A 21,106-nucleotide genomic window follows, 5' to 3' on the forward strand; every position below is an offset into this window, starting at 1 on the left:
AGTGCCAGAAAAGTGAGGTGTGCCAAAAGAGACACTGCCTACCAAGACTGATGGGTCACTCCAAGCCAGGCTCTATGCCAGGCACTACCTCAGACCATCCAATTCCCAATGACTTAGGGGTCAGTACAGAGATCCTGAGGAATGATCTACAAAGCCCTCAAGGAAACAGATTAGCCACAGAGACATCTTCATTTTTAACAATGGAATGTCTTAAGTCAGTATTTTCTATCTGGAAATGTGATGGTCTTGTCCAGAGTCCCACAGATGTTAGGACTGAGCGTATGGAAGGAAAGTACCAGAGTACATGATGCTGCCCCTGATAACCAAAAGAGGCCTTAGAGCTCTTTTTCTCCTTTGACACTTTGTATTGTGCAGTGGTTGATGACCACATTCAACCCAAAGTGATCCAAATGAAGGTATTCTACCTCCTATGTCTGTGACCTTTCTTCCCACAATCCTCTGAAGAACATCACTATAGTGCCTTTAGCTTGAACCACCTGTCAATTATCTGATGGTACCTGTAGCTGCTTGTACTACGAATGCTAATTATTTCCCCCAAAAGTCTGTTTACATGAGAGGGTCTGCGCATGGCCTCTGGGAACCTGCCCCAGTTGGTTCTGATTAGTAAATAAAGATGTCAACAGCCAATGGGGGGAGGGGAAGGCAGATCAGGCAGGATTTTAGGGTTCCTGGGCTTGGTACCAAGAGAAGAAGAGGAGAGAGAGAGAGAGAGAGATCTGCCATGCCTTAGGAGAGTGTGGAGAAAGGAAGAGGAGAGATGCCATGCCTGACAAGAGTGCAGGACAGAAAGGCAGAGCCACCATATAAAGGGGCTAGAAGAGCACAGCCCAGAGGGCTGTTCAACTGTCAGGAGCAGTCAAGATGGAACAGAATTAGTAAATAATAACTGGGGACTAACAGCATGCAGGTTAGGCAGTGGCCCAGCAATTGTGCTGTTTAAGGCATATTAAAATATAAAGGCTGTGTGTATGTGGTGTGTTTCATTCACAACACAAACCACTGAGGCAGGTAACAAACCCACGTCAGGATCCATTATTAAGGAGAAAACAAGAAATGAGCAGTCAGGAAACCAAGCTGCCTGAGACGCTGGCCCCAGCCCAGGTTGTTGCTCAGGAACTTTAGGAACAGGGGACAGAGATTAGGGCAGTGAAGCATGCATGTGTCAAGAGGCTCAGAACAGAATCTCTAGCCTACAGTCTCTCCCAATCTATTGGAGAATATGCCCAAATGCCCTATGTGCCAGGCCCAATCTTTTTTCCTTACAAGACAGAAAACCAGGGATCAAGCCAAATGTCCTGTCTTTTCAAATATCAAAAATATATAAGCAGCGACACCAAAGTCCCACTTAGAACAATGCACATGGGAACAAGTAATTTTCTCCCCAGTGAAGAAGCTGCATTTTTTTTTTTTCATGACAGCAATCTGTCAGATCTTCTTACAACATGGAAGCTTGAGTCTGACCAAGCCAGGACCAGCTGCCACTTGTGAATATTCATACAGTAACTCAAGATTAAGCTGACTTTGTGTCCTTTTGCTACACAGTGCCTGACACTATCCAGACAGAGTGCATCATGTCTGCTAAGGCCACCCTGTCTTACAGTAATGCTGGCTCATCTCTAAGTGAGAGCTGAGTTTAATGTCTTCATTCTAGAAGCTTCTGTTTTTCTTAAGGAAATACTAAAACTGCTTTGGTTTTCCAGAGTAAAATGGGTCTGCTGTAGAGAGAGACTAGGTGGAGCATTACGCTTTTCAAATCTTCTCTGTTATCTACCAGGGGCTCTTGCTTTCCTTACTCTGTAATGGCAACTGGTAGAGTTAGGTCTTCCAGCCATGCTGAGACTGTGGCACAATATGCCGGGAAGAGTTAGACATCAAGTGCTCAGTTTCTGAGTCTGTCTTCTGCAGATGAATTTTAATTCAGCAACCTGGCTGCTCTGGCAAAGAATCACATCCAAAAACCCTCCAGGTCTGTGTGATCTGGCTGAAATGACACACCTTTAATCCCTCTGGCTGGCATATAGATATGCCCTTAGTACACACCTTTAATCCCAAACAATGATGGTAAAATTATTTTGTAGAAGGAAGCAGCCATATTTGAAAGTGACATCTAATTGAGGGGCAGACAAAGTGAAAAATCAGAGAAAGATGTAAAATAATGAAGCAGCAATAGGATATGCCCAACTCTCATGAGAACATACAGGACAGAGAGGCTACTTAAGAGAGTAGTACAGAGAAAGGGGGGAGAGGGAGACAGAGAGAGAGGCAGACAGAGAAGACAAAGACAGACACAAACAAACACAGGCATTTAGAGAAGGGGGAAGAGATAGACACAGACAGAAAAACAGAGAGACAGAGAGAGAGAGGAGTCAATTTTACCAGGACAATTTTTACAGAGACATGTTGCAGGTAAAGACAGAACGAGCCAGAGAATGAAACACATCCAGAAGATTAGAACAGATTGCCAGAGTTAGTTTAAGGCCAAGCAGAGCAATTCAGTCAGAAGGCAAGAGAAGCCAGTTTGAATCAGTCAGGTTAAAGAGAAGTTTGGCCCTGAACAGCAGAGTTGACCCAGCCAGCCAGAGTTCAGAAAAAGCTAGAAGGTGTGAGTTTATTCCAGAGTAAGTCTTCAAGATGACTATTACAGCTGGTGAATAAAAGAGATATTTACAGTCTTCAGAGACACTGCCTGTTCTTGCTCATGGATTTCAAAGGTGGATCATGTGACTTTCCCTGCCTGGATCTGTTTCTTTGTTTGCAGATGAGAGGTTATGCTCACTCTCTAGCCCTGAGTCTTTTCTTTTCTTTTTTTTTTTTTCTTTTTTCTTTTTTCTTTTCTTTTTTCTTTTTTTTTTTTTCCGAGACAGGGTTTCTCTGTGTAGCTCTGGCTGTCCTGGAACTCACTCTGTAGACCAGGCTGGCCTCGAACTCAGAAATCCCTCTGCCTCTGCCTCTGCCTCCCAAGTGCTGGGATTAAAGGCATGCGCCACCACTGCCCGGCGACTCTTTTCTTAAAATGCTCAGAACGTATGCATTCCTACCTGTTAGATTCTGTCATTTTGGCGTGCCTATTATTCAAGTGATCATCCATATGAAGAAGCAGAAACCATAAGTCATAGAGGTTCTGAATAATGAAGCTTTAGCTCCCCCAACTGTGATGATGCTTAGAGAAAGGGCTTTGGAAGCTAATTATGGTCATGAGAGAGTGGGATCCTACCACTGGGATTAATGTTCTTTAAAAAGACATCAGAACACTCAGGAAGATGAAGCACATGGTCCACAAGTTCAAGATTGGACTGGGTTACAAAATGAGTTTTAGGCAAGCTGGGCTACAAAGTGAGACCCAATCTCAAAAAGAAAATAAAAAATAAGGAAGAAAAAAGAGAAGGGTGAAAGGAATACTAGCTATGCCTACTCTGCTTCCCACCCAAATTCCTAGAGGAAGGGCACATGAGAACACAGAGAGTTGATAGCCATCTGTGAGCCATGAAGAAGGTCCTTACCAGAAACCGAGTTGCCTAGCACAGTGATGTTGGACTTCCCAGCTTCTATAACTGAGGTGCATTGCTTTAAGCACCCAGTCTGTAGTATTTAGTTATAGCCACCACCCCCACCCCGTGCCCCAGAAAACAAGTGTAGGTGGCATTTGTAAGATATCTGTAATATAGTTATAGTAAGTCCATAAGGGCTGTTTTATGCTAGACGAGAGTCTTGAAGTGTGGGCAATCAAATACAGCAAAGCTGGGGTTCTTAATGCCTTATCCAAGTGATGGTAACCAGCACTGTCGGACAATTTCATGCATTGTTGCTTGGTTAGGAGTAGAAATTGCCTGACCTGGACTGTAAAGTGCTGTAAACAAGTACACAGTAGGTAGCCATAGGAAATAAATGGCCACCTCCAGTCCTCTTTAGAAGCAAGCAGGATGGGAGAAGAAAAGTAAATTAGTAAGAATTGCAGAAGAAAGTAGAAGTCTCCAGCAATAAATCAGCACCAGGAACAGGCATTTTTAGACCTATAACAATATAACAGAACAGCACGTGTCTCTGCTTGATACAACAACGTGTCATCCTGAACAACACATATCGTAGGTGCTATCGAGCACATTCTTATCCTTTTAGAAACAGCTCAAATATCATCTCTTCCATGATTTTTCTAAATGTCAATTGAAAATGACATTTGTGTACTTTTACATGTTGTAGTGCAGACTTTATTAATCTTCCTTTGAGGCTTCAAGTAAAACTTGGTTTTGCTTTTATAAGGCACTTACCTCATCATGTTATAGGAAGTTGGGTATGGTTTCTGTTCTGCTAAAGAGTGAAATCTAAAGGCAAAACTGTGGACAGAGAAACTACCCAACAAATGAGTGCGTGGATGGTGAAGGAATAATGTGAATGGATAAGTGAATGAGACAGTGTGAAGCACTGTCAAGTTTTCACCCTCAGAGTCTTCAGTCAGCCATGGGAGCAGTAGGATATGGAGGCAGTAAGCCTAATATCTGCCCTATTGTTACTTTAACATATTTCAAAGAATTCTTAGCCTCTAAAAGACATCGTAGCACCATAAAAAGTCTAGACTACTGTGTAGCCTAAGTTTGGAGATCTGTTCTCTTGTTTCCTAAGGAAGAAATTATCTCACTGTCCACATTCAGAACCAACTCCTTGAAACAAAATATTTCCTTGCCAGTCGCTGAACATGAGGCTTCATGCATGCAAGGCAAGTACATCTAACACTCAGTCTAGCCTCTGATCAATGCCTTTAAACTAAAATTAAACCAATCATTTTTAAGAAAATTCAAATTCTAAGTTTAGAGTAGAACATATTCCATTAGCCCCTGAATCTGTCACATGGCACCAAAGTTGCAAATTCCATCCTGATACCTGAATGCCTCCTATAAGGTCTTTTCTCCTCTTTCTCTGGTGGTATCTGGCCTATGTTGTTCTTCCTGTTGCTTAGGCCTGGCCTTTACCTTTCTGCATCCTGGAGAGAGCCTGCCTGGGGATGGAAGGTTAAGTAGTTGAGGGCCTAACAAGACGTGAGTCATACGTATACATTATGGTGGAGAAACAGAAGGAGGCAAGGATGTGGACCTCACACAATACAGGAATCTATCCTGAGGAAGCCATGGTGGATACAGCTATAGGCAAATGGCATGTAGAATAGATGAGACAGATGTTGAGATAGTCAGGAAGAAAGGTTTTTATTTGTCTTTCTTTTTTTAAGGGGTATAGCTGTCTTGCCTGCATATATGTCTGTGCATCACATGTGCAGTGCCTGTGGAGCCCATAAGACAGCATCAGATCTCCTGGAAATTGAACTTACAGGCAGTTAGTTGTGAGCTGCCACCTGTGTCCTCTGGAGGTGCTCCTAACTGCTGAGCCATAGCTCCAGCTCTTTGGGGAGGAAGGTTTTAAGCATTTGATTTTTCCATCCTTCTTTGCTGCCTGCCTTCTACAAGTACTTGTTTGCTATTTCTGAGGTGATTCTGAGTAGAAGCTAATCATAGTGAGAAAAAAACATAAGGTGACATGGGATTTTCTGATTTTACTCTTAATACAATTGAATGATTTTGAAGTGTTTTGACCGGAGTGAAGACTGAAGTAGACATGATGGCTGGCACACACCTTTAATCTCAGTACCCAAGGGGGACAGAGGTGGGTGGATCTCTTGAATTACAGTCCATCCAGGGCTACATAGTGAAACCATGTCTCAAACAAAAAGAAAAGAAAAATAACAACAAGTACCATAAACAATTTTAAGATTTGTCACTTAAAAAGATTTTCTTAGTTGTGTGTTACAATCACAGAGGGTTCTTCTTCTGGGAGAAACCTGGAAGTCAGAATGTCATTTAAGAGACTTCTGCTGTCACATGAGTAGTTAACTTGGGGATATTGAGAAGATGGTGATGAGAAAAGGGGCTATCATTTAGGAAGTGAGTGACTAAATGACTTGACTTGGGGTTTGGGGGACAAAGGATGACATCTCTATTCTTAGCTGAGAACTTGGCAAGCAGGAGTTCCAGTATACTGAGATGAAAATAATCAGAGGCAAAGCTGGCTGATGATGACGAATGGCACAGAGGGGCATAGTCAAGATACATGTTACACAGTGAGAGTGGGGGATGAGCCCAGTGTCAGCTGGAGCACTAATTCAGTGATGTCATTGGTTATACAATGAACAATAAAAGTGAATAGAGGCTAGGAACAAGGGACAGGGGAGGTAAGGGAAGAATTAGTCCTAAACTTTACAAAATATGAAGGCAAATACGACTCAAAATCATGACTGTAAAACTGGGCTAGAATTTTAGTGATACTCCCAAACCACAGACGAGGCTTTCTCATAAAACTCCTCTTTCTTCCACAGGGAATGTGCTTAGAAAGCCTTGTGGTGCACAAAGGCAGAAAGAGAAGGGCCAGTCTCCCACAGCCTTCTGTCTTTGAAGCAGGAGCAGGACCCCTGGGGCTCCCCTGAGACTATCCCATCCTTCCAGTCACCAGGAACCAACCACACATTCATACCCTTGCATTCCCACTGTGCAGCTGGTAGGAAATGACACTCAGTTGTGCAAGCAAAGGCTGATTGTTTCTGCAGAGAGCCTTCCCCTCCAAGAACAGTGGTTAAACACGCAGGAGACAAGCTTGGTTCATTCCACCTGTTGCTGATCTTGACTTGACTGATCCAGTCATTGCTCTTATGGAGCCTCAGGCTGGTTCCTACTGGGAGGCACAAATCAAGGGGGACAATTAGTTTAAAAAAAAAAAACAGATTTAAAAGCTGCTTTCACCATTCAGTGTCATCTGCACAGTGGGGAAAAATGAGAAATACCTGGAACCACACTGTAAAAGAGCTGTGCCAACTACATACATACATACATACATACATACATACATACATGTGTGTGTGAATACAGAACATATACATGTATATATGTATATATGACATAAGTATATATGTGTATATTTATATATTTTATATATGTATATATAACATATATGTGTATATAAATGTGTATATAATATATAACATAAATATGTATATAATATGTGTATATATATAGTGGTTTACGTGCAATTAACTGCATTTGTTGACTGTTTCTTTTGTAGGACTGAGGGTACAGGGTTTACCAACATCAGCCCCATTGCCTGTCTCTCTTGTGACAAAAAGTACAGCACCTATGGCCACCTGGACTACCTCTGCTCAACACACTGCTATGGCCACCACCCCTGTAGCCAGTGCCACTCACAACGCCTCAGTTCTCCACACGACTGCCGCATCCCTGATATCTGAGCTCCCCACTGGCCCCAAAAGAGAGGCTGTCACCAGCCCAGCTTTGAAGATGGATGTCAACAGCACAGACTCCTCAGCTACCGGGTTCTCTTCCACAAGCAGTGACATCCACTTGGCGCCTACACCTGAGGAACACAGTCCTGGAAGTCCTGAAGCAACTGTGCCAGCTACTGGGTCACAGTCACCCAGGCTCCTGTCTTCTCAGGTTCCCACCTCAGCATCCACATCCCCTGTAACTTCACCATCTGAGCCTCTCTCTGCCTCCGTTACCTCTAACCACAGCTCTCCTGTGGCCAACATCCATCCCACAGAAGCTCCAATGGCACCTGCATCACCAACAGAAGGGCACAGTTCTAGTCACACACCCACCTCTCATGTCACAGCAGAGCCAGTGCCCAAGGAGAAATCACCCCAAGACACTGAGCCTGGCAAAGTGATCTGTGAGTCTGATACCACCACCCCCTTCCTGATCATGCAAGAAGTGGAGAATGCCTTAAGTTCAGGTGGGTTCCTCTCCAGATGAACTAGTGATCATGGTTATGCTAAGATGGAGAACCTGGCCCATGGGAGGCAGGTGGAATGCTTAATAGCTAAGGGTGAATGTAAGGCTCGGTAGCTTTAAAGAGAATGCAAGTTCTCAGTCACTTAGAGTTGACGTTCTTCAGTCAGTTGTTCACTGTCTGATGTGTGTTTACAAAAGGCTCACAGAGATTGTGCTGAAGTGAGATCATGGAGTGAGTGAAAAGAGTTGGGTCAGGTCTGCTTTCCCAGGGTTTGCTTCTAACAACTTCCCAGCCCCCTTTCAAGTGGATAAGAAGACCTTCCCCAGGGATCACAAAGCCAAAGAAAAACCAAATGAGCATTGGGGGTTCCTGTCTGTTCATGGCAGAGAACGGAGAACCAGGAGTCAAGGCTCAGAAATCAATCTACCTTGTTTCAGGTGGGAATGCCATGCATACAGGATTTAAAAGAAATGAGTCTGATGAAGAGGAAGACAGTCATGACTTCCCCTTTAATAGGGAAGAGTCCCTTTCCCTCCGTTTATGGTGAGAGATGAACATCAAACAAGTGCTCTGTTTGAAACAGTACCAGAGAGAGGGAGGAAAGAGAAAGCTAAGATTAGCCAGATAGTGACTTCTATGAAAGACCCCATAGCCCAGTCAGGCAAGTGATCCCTGAGAACTATGATTGGTAGACACAGTCTACTAGCAATAAATAAATTATGTCTATCATATCTATATTATTTATATACTAAATATAAGTACACTATAATATTTATATATAATATAAAACATATACTATAATATAAAGATATATTCTAATATATAACATGTAAATTATGTAAACATGTATATGTATTGATACATATATAAACATATAAATACATATGTATTATATAATAGATATAATATGTTTATTATATTTACTATTGCTGTAATAAAATAGAATATATATGTGTGTGTGTGTGTGTGTGTGTGTGTGTGTGTGTGTGTGTATGTGTATGTAATGGCTGGACTGTATCAGTGAGGGAAGCAAGAATGAAAGGAACATTCCAGTTGAAATGAAGGCGCCCACTACACTTCAGATCCCTGACTGGGGTACAGGAGGCATACTAGGGGTCAGGCCTGAGACAGGAGAGAACTGATACCAGAACTCAGTATTAGGTCCTGTGGAAAGACCACCTCCATGACAGGAGAGCCTCTCCCTTGAGGGAACTCTCTCCTCTGCTAAACAATTTCCCATCTGATGTGTGGCCAAAAAGCAGGACAAGTGAAGCTTGTGGTACAGTTGAAAGCCAGGTGGAAACGGGCAGAGGGCAGGCCTGCAGAGGGGTGGGGAATATATTTGTATCTCATTGGCTTTGTTCACGACTCCAGGCCAGTATTCCACATACTGTTCTTAGACATGTACCTGTGCTGTTTTCTCAGCCTGACTTCCTGCCCTAGTAAAGAGGAGATACCTAAAGCAGAGTGGGTTTTGTGAAATCCATCTCTCATAGAGGGATCATCCATGTACATGCCTGAGGGCATGGTCCTGTCCACCTTTCCTTTCCTGGTTTGGGTCCTTAGTGCCATTGCCTGCAGGTACTGCTTCCCTTTCCTCTTCTCCCTCTAGAATTCCATAGATGTGACAGGTTAACGCTCCAGAGTACAAAGCCTGTACTTGGCGAAAACTACTGTACATGATCTGATACATCTACTTCTTTCTAAAAGTTCCCTAGTTCTTCCTGGAACTTTCAGGAATCTTCTAGTGTTTTGGCTTGGTCTTTAGATCACATATCTTCTTCTCTTTAACCCAGCAGGGCTAAAGGACCAAAATTAGTGGCACAATTGGGCCATGGTCCTTTGTAATTCAAGGGACTATGCACACGTGGGGACAACTGAGTGAAGGGAAGCTTGAAAGATGGAGAAGGAGAAGGAGTGGCAGTGGAGGGCGATGACCAAGTCCAGGCCAAGATATCTCTGTGCATAGAACTCAGAGGATTTGTTAGTTAAGATCTCTTTCATACAACATACTTATTGTGCATCCACTAGGACACACTGTCTGAGAGAAAGAACATAAGTAGCTCTTACTTCCACTCTTAGCGTCTAACCTAAGAAGAAACCAAGATGGTTGGGATGAACATCGGGGTGAGAATGCATAAATGAAGAGACTCCTGTCTGAAGGAGTGATGCACCTTGCTGAAGGTCACACCTCTCTCAGGAGCAGAGCTGGGCCCAGAGTGACCTGGCTCTGAGCCAACCCAGCATTGCTGTAGCACCCCATCATCCCTAGGCTCTCCTGCATTCCTGTTTCCAGGTACAGGGATGCTCTTGTTCAGAGATTATGTGCTGCCTTTAGCTATTCCAGGGATGGACCACAGCTTGTATGACAGTTGGTCCTATTTATTCTTTTGCTCAACAAACACCTAGGCCTAGTCCACTGATTCTTAAATGTTTTATGAGTTCAGAGAAAGTTGCCTACTCCCTGATAAAGGGAACTGGGAGCTGCAGAAAATAAAGGAAGTCTGAATAAATGGGCCCGGGAGGAATGTGCCCAGGTGAGGGTCCAGAAGTACTGCAGGTGATGTTGAGGAGAGTCCACTGCAGCTGTAAGACCTTGTGATCTCAGTGAGGCGCCCAGTGCCTTCCTAGCCACCAGCTCCTTTGGCTTATTTTCAGGCCTGGGATGACCTAACCATTGCCCAGCTGTGCATCTTGGTGGCTGCTGTCATCAGAGCCCTCATCCCTAAGGCACTGTCCTTGCTTGAGCTCCAGAATGATTGATTTCTCTCTTTTCTCTACTTATTCTGTTGGTGCCTCTCACTGACCACCAGCACTCCAGAACGGGCCTTCCTTTTCTTCCCCTGCTGTTCCAATCCCTCCCCTTGCTCCCTTCTCACATCCTGACAACCCTGAGACACACCACTCCTGTTCTGTTTTATGGAACTGAACATGTATCTATTCTGCTGTCAGCTAATGGGAGATCTCACCGAAGGCAACCCATGAGCTTCTTGGACTGCAGATGTCTGAGAGGGATTATTAACTTCCTCAGCTCCTCTGCTCCTCCCTCAGACATGCCCTCTCTTCTTTTGAGTTCTCAGGCCAGAACTTTGGAACTTCTTTCTCCTGTGCTCCATATCCAGGCAATCCATCGATCTGCCCTGGTCTCCTCTTGCCCCTCCCTCTCTGTCTCAGGTTGCTACAGTATTCCTGAAAATGACCCGACCATCCATCACATCTTGTCAGAGAGCCTCTTTTAGCATTGGATTGTTGGATCTTTGGGGTTGTGTTGTCCCCATTGGTTTAGCCCTAATGACCGACATTTATCTAGTCAAATGAGGACCTCAGAATCAAACACTTCTTAGACTTGCCCTTTTCTGTGAACCAATATAAGCTGATGCTTCTGTCAGCCTTCACCTCTAACAATGTTGATGTCATAAGTGAAAAGAAGACAGTCTTGTTAGACTGGTCCTCATACTTCCAGTACAGAAGCCAGTATCCCTAGGACTGTGGCTGCTCCCAACAGAATCTGCTGCTGGAGAAAGCATTTGCTGTGTTTCAAAGATCCAGTGCAAAAGAGAACAGGAAACTAAATAATTTTATATTGTTTGCAGGCTGGGGTGGTAATATTTTTGGATATATCCAGTTAATTAAAAATGCTTACTTAAAAGAAAAATAAAGCCACGGTAACTCCAAGCATGGCACTGTGGCTCTGATGGTCTAATTGCTTCCCCTCTGAATCAGAACAAAGAGGCCAGGGTTTCAGTCATGCCCACAAAGTTCAGCATGCCCTGAACTTGCACAGACTCTCTGCTCTCATTTTCTTATAACCTCAAGCTCCCTGGCAACTTTCTTATTAGCTGATCTCAGAGAATCCTCCTGCCTCAGGGCTTTTGCACTCACTGTTGCCCCTACTGAGACACCCTCCCTCTTTTTAATGATCAGTCCTGTTTTTTGTCTGTACTCTAACTGCCATCCCTTCAGCAGACCTCTGTTCTGCTAAGTGGAATGATAACTGCCATCAATGTGAATCTCTTTACCACGCTTCACTTGTCTTGTTATTGCTTGCCATTTTCTGACAGCATCTCCTTTATTGGGAGACTGCCTGCTTTTTACTGCTAGGCTAAAGGAAGAAACTTGATTGCAGAGAATGAGAATGAATCCAGCTCTCTGATGTGACAGACCCTCAGCAGCACTGCTTGAGTAAATAAAAGTGATCATCCAGCACCAGGGAAGTTGCTGCATTTATTTGAGACCTGTTTTGTCAATAAGTTGGAGTAAGGGACTCATCGGTAGGATGGGACTATTATACGCTTTAGGTAACACAATTCACTTGGCTATTGAACAGTGTCCCAAACAATGGCTTTGATTGGCATGTTACTATTATTTATTATTATCATTATTGCTATTATTATTACCTTTTTGATGTTGCAGCTATCATCATCTTTATTATCATATATGCCTTAATGAAGGATGCCCACAATCTTCAACAAGCATTTATTAAGCTAGGTATCTGGCTCTATACTAGGGAATTGTGTAGCTGTGAATAACAGTCATTTATTTCAGGAAATTTACAATGCAGTGTGTGTATGGCCTAAACAGTAATAGAGTCCCAAGCTAACTGGATGGGTCGATCACAAATGAAGGAGGAGGAACTCCAGGGAGTGTGCCTGAGGCCTTAGGTCATGAAATAAGGTTGTTGGCTGTACCTAGTAGTCCATCTGTAGTCACTGGTGGGAAGAAGAGTCTAAGGATTATATTTAAATAGTATTATTCAGCAGCAGGAGAAATGTACATGCTAAGTTGTAAGCAGTTGAGAACCAAAAAAAAAAAAAAAACTATACCAGTTCATACCTGGTTTCTGGTTGCTCATCATCAGTGATAAATAGATCATGTTATTTAACTAGTCTCCTGTTATTTAACTAGTCTCCTGTTAGGGTTCTTTGCTGTTAACTGAATACAGGAGAGGCTATCTGCACACTTTTACATTTGTCATATTATGACAGTTGTTTACTGCACTGACCCAATGCCTAAAAAATGAGATCCTTGTTCGTGAGATGCTTGCTGGAGATTGGGCTCCACTGGGACAGACACCGGTCAGTCCTCAGAATACACCAGTGAGGCTGGGTCAGCTTTAATCTGTTCTAAAGGTGAAAATTGTGACAGGGCCAGGGTTCAAACTCTGTTCCAGAGACTGGTCTTAAGTTTCCTGCCACTGAACCCATCCAGTCTGACGTAATGAAGACACAGAGTCAGGAGAGCTAACAGCCGCCAGCACACTTGAATAGGTTACATGAAATAGTGTTTGATCCCACCACCGGGGTCACCAGCAGGAGAAGGAACAGGTGCTGTTGGCAGCCATCGAAAGTCAGCTAGCACAGAAGACAAATGTTCTGATTTGTAGCTTTTGTTTAGCTAGTCAAGGAAGAAAAGGTGCAGCATGTTAAATTGGGGACATATTGTGTTATTTAAACCAGAGCTCATTGTGTGTAAACACTATGACATGTTTTTCACACCCTGAGCAAACTCAGTGCAATGCACACCTCAGGATGAGGTGAGTGTGGGAGGCAGGGGCTGAGATGAGACTGAGTTACACTCCCACTATCACCAGACCACACACACACACACACACACACACACACACTGCACAGTTGTACACACACTCCACAGTCTATTTGGTGCAGTGTGGAATCCAAATGCTTGCTGGGGCCCACTGCTTTGCACTTTCCATTACCATGAGTACACGCCTGTGAAAACTGGTAGCATCCTTTGAACTCTAGATTACTGGTTTGAACTCTAGCTTTTCTTCCGTAGGAACTATGCTAAAACAACCTTAGAGGGCACTCATACAGAGACACCTGTGTAGAAGATATCCATACCTTTGAGATAAATGTAGACTTGAAAAAAAAAATAATTAGCTGATGTGAAAGATTAAAAATTCATTTACTATATACCTAGGAATGTTTTATGAGTAAAAAATATGTATTGTAATAAATTAATGACCACTTTTCAAAACCATATTAAAAATTGGTTAAAGGATTTAACATTGATTTACTATTAAAACACATATATACTAAGACCATGTAAAAGGAATACTTAGCCCTTCCTTAACATATTTTCAAAATGCTTAGAATGTATCAGAAAGCAATGCTCCTGACAAGCAAGTTATTTGGTTCTCGGTTTTATAAATACATTATATATGCTCAAAACGGGACCTCTTCAGTAAATGGTACTGCCTATTTATCTGTTCTCTGACTCACATTTCCTGTCTTCTCCTATATCAAGTATTTATTTACTTGTTTGTTTTATGTCCGTGAGTGTTTTGCCTTCACATATGTCTGCATACTATTTGTATGCAAATGGCCCCAGAGGCTAGAAGAGGGAATTGGATCTTCTGGGACTGGAGTTACTAACAATTGTGAGCTTCCCAGTGGATTCTGGGAACGGAACCCCAGTCCTCTGGAAGAATACCCAGAGCTCTTAACCACTGAGCCCACCAAGTATCACAGAGATTGCACTCTCAGTATCTCCTAAACTCATCTTCGTATCTCCTCTCACTCTCAAGTCAGAGATCTCAAAAGCCCATGGCAGAAGCCTCTCCACTGTGCCCCCCTCCCCCATCTTGTTTGTTATTGAAAGCGCAGCCAGAGTGGCGACTAAACAGAAATCAGATAAACGAATGCACATCACCAGCTTCCGTCTGCGTCTCTGCCTTCAGCTTGAAGCCCTCAAGCCTCCATTTTTTGTGGCCTCCACCTGCCTCTCCTGTGGCGTCCAAACGCCTCCTGCTCATCCTCGGCACCTCTTCCACTGGCTGTCTCTCGGGTTCTTAAGTCCGCTTGTCTTCCTCTTTACTTAGGGCCATCATCTATAGACTGTTTCTTGCTGGAACCTTCTCTAGCACCTCATTGGTTAATTGCAAATCAGGCCTGGAATCTCAGCTCAAGCATTGCTTGTTCTGGATGTTTCCTACAGGACTCCCAACCCAGTCCTTAGCGTTCAGTTACAATTCACCACAACTCATGTGAATCCGTTCTCCACGGTAGAATGATAAAATTAGCTTCGTAGCTCTTTGATTATAGCCATCACTGTTTCTCAAGACACACAGGGACAGGAAGAAACTGTTTTGACTCAAAACTCTATTTCTAACTCCTAATTGTGCCTAGCTCAGTGTAGGTGTTTAATAACTACTCAACAAATGAACCTTTTTAGTTTTATATAGAAACTCTGTAAATTCTGAGCTTTGCATTGAAAATAAAAAACCTACTGAACACCCCCACTTGTATATGTAAAGATACCTCTGATGCCCTGTCAAGACCACAGAGCATCTGAAGGGGTTTCTGCTGTCATGATGAGTCTCCACCCACTACCACCCCCAACACAGCTGTCTTTGCCACATCCTGATGCCCACTTTGGGCCTTACCATGAACATTCTGGCTATGACTGTTCTTATAAACTATTATCACACTTTTCTTCTTATAGAGCAAGTTCCTTGAACTTAGGCTAACTTTCAAATTTTGCTAGTTCCCACAGGAACTCTATTAGACACTATTTCAGCTAAAACACAACCTTGTATTTCTCCTTTGACTTCCCTTCCCTGCTTAAGCCTTAATCTAATTTTGATGTATTTCTAAGATACCCTTTGAAAACTATATGTCAAGGTAATAAAATCAGCTATTTCTCATTTATATTGTCATTCAGTAGCAAGACAACTATTGTGCATTTTAATTGCCCCAATGCTATCTCCGATTCTGTTTGGAGAACTTCTGTCTTCGTAGAACACTTTTTCTTTTCTGTTTCAGATTTGACTTTCATGGGTGATAGCTGAGAGGTGGTTTTGAAAATGCTTCACTGAGAAAATGAGAGTTAGTGTAAAAACACAGATAATTAGGTGCCATTAGGTGGCTCACTGGGAGATATAGATAAGGACAGATCCAATCTCCTCTCTTCCCTGAACCATCAGAAGCTTCTAACTTGGGAAAGTGTCCTGCTAGCTGTAGAATAACTAGTTGGAAAATGGAGGGTAGCCCATCAGCTTTGTCAGAAAAGAATCTAAAATTCCATCACAAGGAGTTGAGTCTCGACTATTGTGCTGGAAAATGTGAAAGTGACACTGAATTGATGAAATGCCTGCTTGCTCAATCCTAGGAAAAACAGTATTGGCCATAACAGATGGCATTTTTTACAGTGTCTTTCATTCATGGTTAGATGAATGACCATCAAGAAGTAGACCGTTGGCCTAAAGATGATGGTGAATTTTATGCTAAAATGAAAATGTCTCACTAAGTCTATGGAAATGAGTTATCCTATACTGTGTAGCATGTTTCCATATGGAGACAGTATGGAATAACTTTGAAGGCAGGCTGCAAGGATACAGATGATGGTACAAACCCCACCATCAGACTGTCTGGCTCAACTCTCTCCAGTGCCTTTTGCTATATGAGGGACTCTGGGGTAAGAGTCTGAACATCACTGAACACCATCTTCAAGATGAGGCCACACATGGAACTGTACCTACTCAGTAAGATTCTTATTATCATTAAATATGGCTACTGAACAATGTTCTTCTAATAAGTTAGCAGTAAAATATGTCATCTGATATTATTACAGTTGGACCCTTAATTTGGGGGAGGGGAGTGGCTACTGCTAGCTCAGATGCTTGTAGACTGGTTTTCTTAGCTTGAAAACTTAGATTGTTTATAAACCACTTAAAGACTCCCAAAGGGACACTAACAGTGAGTATTGGGTATTAAAAGCCTGTGGAAGTATATTGCCTTCGGGACAATATAGAGAACAATCATCCAAATGGTGTGAGAGGGAATCACTGCTCCCCTCAGAACCGTGACACTTTCACTTGGGAAACTAAAAGGGATGGGCTGAGTATTGTGAAACAGCTAGACTTTCCCAGATGAGAAGAGCAGTCTCCGGGTCTGAAGGGAAGCAAGCAGTGATCTACAAGAGAAAACCCTGGTCCTGGGGCCTGCAAAAGAACAATGGGAAGGAGCTGGACCTTCCCCTGGCTTGCATCAAGTTGGGAATTTAGTATTCTTTCCAGAGACCTGAGTCTGGGAAACTTTAAATTTGGTAAATACAGTGTCTGAAAGCATGGCCTATGGGGCCTGTGTGATTAATTACATAGGGGACATGACTGAATTTAACTAATGGTTCTTAGGAGATCGCTGATTCCTTGGGATTACTGTAATTATGTTGATGTCATTGGCCTCAAAGCTGTTGGGACAAGTGACCTGGGACAAATGACCTAAAACAGTAATAATTAAAACCAATAAACAAGCACATTACTTGGCAAAAGGAGAGAACTCTTCCCATCCCCCCAGGCAATATTCAAAAAGATGACTTGGGAGTCTGAGACACCCAAGCTGGTCCTTAATAATCCTATTTCCTGCAGACTAGGTGTGGAGCTTACCCTCTGGTCGACTGAATGTGAGCTGTGCTCCCGACAGCCCTAGAGTCGCTCTGTGGCAATCAGCTTAGACAGCACTATGCTATGAGAAAAACAGATAAGCAAGACCATTGCTATTCTTGGAAGCCCCAGGTAGCTCATGTTACAAATGTCAAAAGCGAGCTGAGACTGAGCGATCAAAACAGGTAGTTAAAATAAATTCCAAGCGAGAAGGAGGTCTCATTTGTGTTGGAAAAGACTGTAATTGTAAGTGAAGTGGAGAAACTTTAAAACCATAGTAACGGAGAGCCGCCCAGAATGGTTTCATTAATTGCAAGCCTGAGTTCTGTGCTTCCTTACAGTGAGGGCAGGGCTGTGTTCCCAGGAGAGAATGAGGTTGAGGGGAAAGAGCATGAATCTGGAGTGCATGCCTTTCGTCATCTTAACCAAGATTAACAGTTCTGCTACTCGTTTTTAGCTGTATGCAGAACAGTGTTTGTTTATTATTTATCTGTATGGTATATGTGTATGTGTGTGTGAATGTTTATGTGTCTGTGTATGCATGAGTGTATGTATGTATATGTGTGTGTGTGCATGAGTGTGTATGTATGTGTATGTATGTGTGTATGCTTGTGGGCATGCTTGTGTGAGTGTGTGTGTACACGTGTGTGCATGCATCTGTGTGTGTGTTTGTTTTTGTGTGTATGTGTGAATGTGTGTATATGTGTGTAAATGTGTATATGTGTATGTGTGTGAATGTGTATGTGTATATCTGTGTGTATGTGTGTGTGAATATGTATGCGTATATGAATGTGTATATGTGTATATGTGTGTGCATGCATGTGACTGTGTGTGTATGTGAATGTGTGTATGTGTGTGCATGTGTGCATTATATATGTGAGTGCATATGTGAGTGTGTGCATGTGTGAGTGTGTGCGTGTGTGACTGTGTGTGTGTGTGTGTGTGTGTGTGTGTGTAAACTAAAGGTCAGAGTCAGTTCTCTTTCTCAGTCACTCCATCTTAGTTTTCAAGACATGGTTTCTCACTGAAGCTGACGATTACCTATTTGGCTGCAGTGGCTGGCAGTGAATCAGGGACACACACATCTTCTGCTTCCCTAGCACTGAGATTACAGGTGTGCCCAGCTGTTTATATGGGTGCTAAGGATCCAAACTCAAGTCTTCCTTGTGAGGCCATGACTTAACAGCAGTCTCCCTGCCCAGAGCAGAACTTGTAGAAAAACTAGTCTCTGAACCAGGTCCTTAAATGACATGAAGTATAAAAGTATGGTTGTGCCCCCAGCCTCAAAGCTGAAGCCAATCTGCCCTCTTGCCCAGGTTGACAGCTATTAGATAAAAGTAGAAAGGAGGGAAAACACACCAGATAGATAACAGTTGCCCAGTTTGGATCAATTGGCTTCTTATCCTGTGTTTGAAGAGATGACTACATAGTAAACCAATGATTTAAAGGTTTGGAAAGAAGGTGGGAAAAAGAAAGAATGTGTAGAGACAAGCTTAGGTTATGTTCATTAAAACACTTCTATTGATTTGCATGCAAATCATATGGCAATAAAGAACTTTCTTCCTTATACTATAAGCACTAACAAATGTGATTAAAACCAGCTCTGAAGCTGGGGAGATAGCTCAGTTGGTACAGTGCTTGTGTACAAGCATGAAGATCTGAGTTCAAACCAAAGCACTCACCTAAAACAAAGGGCAGGGTGGGATATGTTTGTAATCTCAGTGCTAGAAAAGAAGAAACAGGCAGTCCCTGGAGCTCACTGGCCAGCTAGCCTAATCAAATTATTGTACATCATATCTAAGTGAGAGAGACTGTCTCCCAAAGCAAGGTGAGGAGCCATGTCCAAAGTTGTCCTCTGACTTCTACATGCACACATGAGCATAAGCACACACATATACATGTGAACATGCACACATCCCTATACATACTCTGAAATTAGTTTTAATTAATTAATGATAAATTAGCAATGTTTCAGAATAAATCAGAATTACTTTGTGAATTACTTACTTTAGGCCTAGATAAATAAATGAACCTGACTTGGTATTCCTGGCTTTCAGGGACTTCCAATCGAGAGCAGATGAGACTTGCACACTTGAATCAACAGGATAACAGTACATCTATCTAATGCTTGCATCTTGGGTATAGATATAACAACATGCATAACTACCTACAGCTACAGATGTCAATATCAATTATGCCAGACTAAAGAAAACATCTAGAACAAGAGGGTTCAAGGTAGATTCCATCCTTTGAGATTACTTCTGGTGGAGATTATATTTAAGAAGTTTCTTGAAAAACAAAACAAACAAACAAACAAAAACTGTGTGCCTCTTCCCAGAATGCTCCTAGGATTCCCACACCTGTCCAGGAAAGATCAAACACCATCCCTGACCTTCAGAATTCTCTGTGACTTGGTCCTGAGAATGTACAACTTTTCACAGACTCTTTTAATTTCCATTGTACCTTCTTATGTAGACATGGGTTCCAATATGGTTTGAATATGGTTGGCCCATAAGAAGTGGCACTCTCAGGATGTGTGGCCTTGCTAGAAGAAGTGTGTCACTGTATAGGCAGGCTCTGAGGGCTACTAGTGCTCCAGCACCATCCAGTCTTCTGTTTGTTTGCCTTTGGATCAAGATGTAGAACTCCCAGCTTCTTCTCCATCACTGTGTCAGCCTGGACACTGCCATGATTCCTGCCATGATAATAGTAGACTGAACCTCTGAACCTATAAGCCAGCCCCAATTAAATGTTGTCCTTTATAAGTTGCCTTGGTCATGGTGTCTCTTTACAACAATGAAAACCCTAAGTAAGACAGATCCATTTCTGTGAATCATGTGACCTTGGGAAAGTCATACCATCTTATTGTTCATGAAGTAAAGAGACTACTACAAAGATTTTAGTTTAACCCCTCTCCCTTTGTGCTGGTTCACAAAATATTTCCTTCTGTGTATTCTTCTCAGTGGCTCTAGAGGCAGAAGGCAAGGATTTGCTCCTTTTTAGATAAGACATTGGGTCAGGGTTCCTCTATCTCCAGCCTGTTGCTGACCCAGAAATGTTAGCTGTCTGCTCTCCCTTAGCTAGCTCCTACCACACACCTTCACTGCTGTCTGTCCAAATCCTGCCCACCCAGAGAAATGATTCATTCTCTTCTCAAAACTTGTTCCAATTTTCCCAGACCCACTTGTCTGCTACAGATAGAAATACCAAGTTTGGCATTGCCTATCTTCCTATCTGCCAAACCTGGACTCTCCTGTGTGGCTTTCAGACACTTATGCTTGTCTCTGCAAGCCACTGGCTTGATGGTCTCTGTATTCCACATTCCTAGATCTAGAGGAAATCAGGAGTCAATCCAAAACAGCCTTGTGAGACCAGGGAGTTCATTCAATACAGCCTTGCAAGCTTGTAGAAAAAAAAAAACCAGTGCCCAGAATTCTGTTAACTTGCAGTCCTGTGACTTGTGACTACTTTCCATAGTCCTCTTCCTAAAACACCCATCGCCACCAAAGAAATGTCAGTTACCATGTATGCAGGTTTAACTAATATCTAGATATAACAGAGCTTTGGCTCACCTTCATAGTGCCTGTAGGAAGACCCAAACTACTGCACAGTCTTGAATTTCACTGTGATTCTTGAGAGCCAACAGAGAGCAGACAAGATGTCCAGAGCAAAGGCTATGTGTCTTGGCATGGCTCTACAGCCGGGGCAGCAGGAACAGTAGCAAGCAGTGCAGATTCCAAGCCAGCATGTCCTTGTAGCTGGCCCTTCTAGTGACCAACATAGTGTGGGGCCTTACACCTCTGTCCTCAGTTTCTCCCTCTGTAAAATGTAGCTAGCAAAAGTGTTTAGTTTACAGAGTTCTTATGAGGGGTAGAGATACTAAAATGCTAAAGCTTATGG

At 42.8% G+C, this 21,106-nt stretch overlaps 1 protein-coding gene across 1 annotated transcript in view; it reads left to right on the forward strand.

Moving 5' to 3' along the window:
* Parm1 (prostate androgen-regulated mucin-like protein 1) overlaps window positions 1-21,106 on the forward strand; it is a 97,687-nt gene that overhangs the window by 57,421 nt on the left and 19,160 nt on the right. The window contains exon 2 of the mRNA XM_034509045.2: window positions 7,120-7,806. Coding sequence (XP_034364936.1) covers window positions 7,120-7,806 — 687 coding nt within the window. The remainder of the gene's footprint in view (window positions 1-7,119; window positions 7,807-21,106) is intronic.

Source organism: Arvicanthis niloticus, chromosome 7, assembly GCF_011762505.2.
Source record: "Arvicanthis niloticus isolate mArvNil1 chromosome 7, mArvNil1.pat.X, whole genome shotgun sequence".
NCBI lineage: Eukaryota > Metazoa > Chordata > Mammalia > Rodentia > Muridae > Arvicanthis > Arvicanthis niloticus.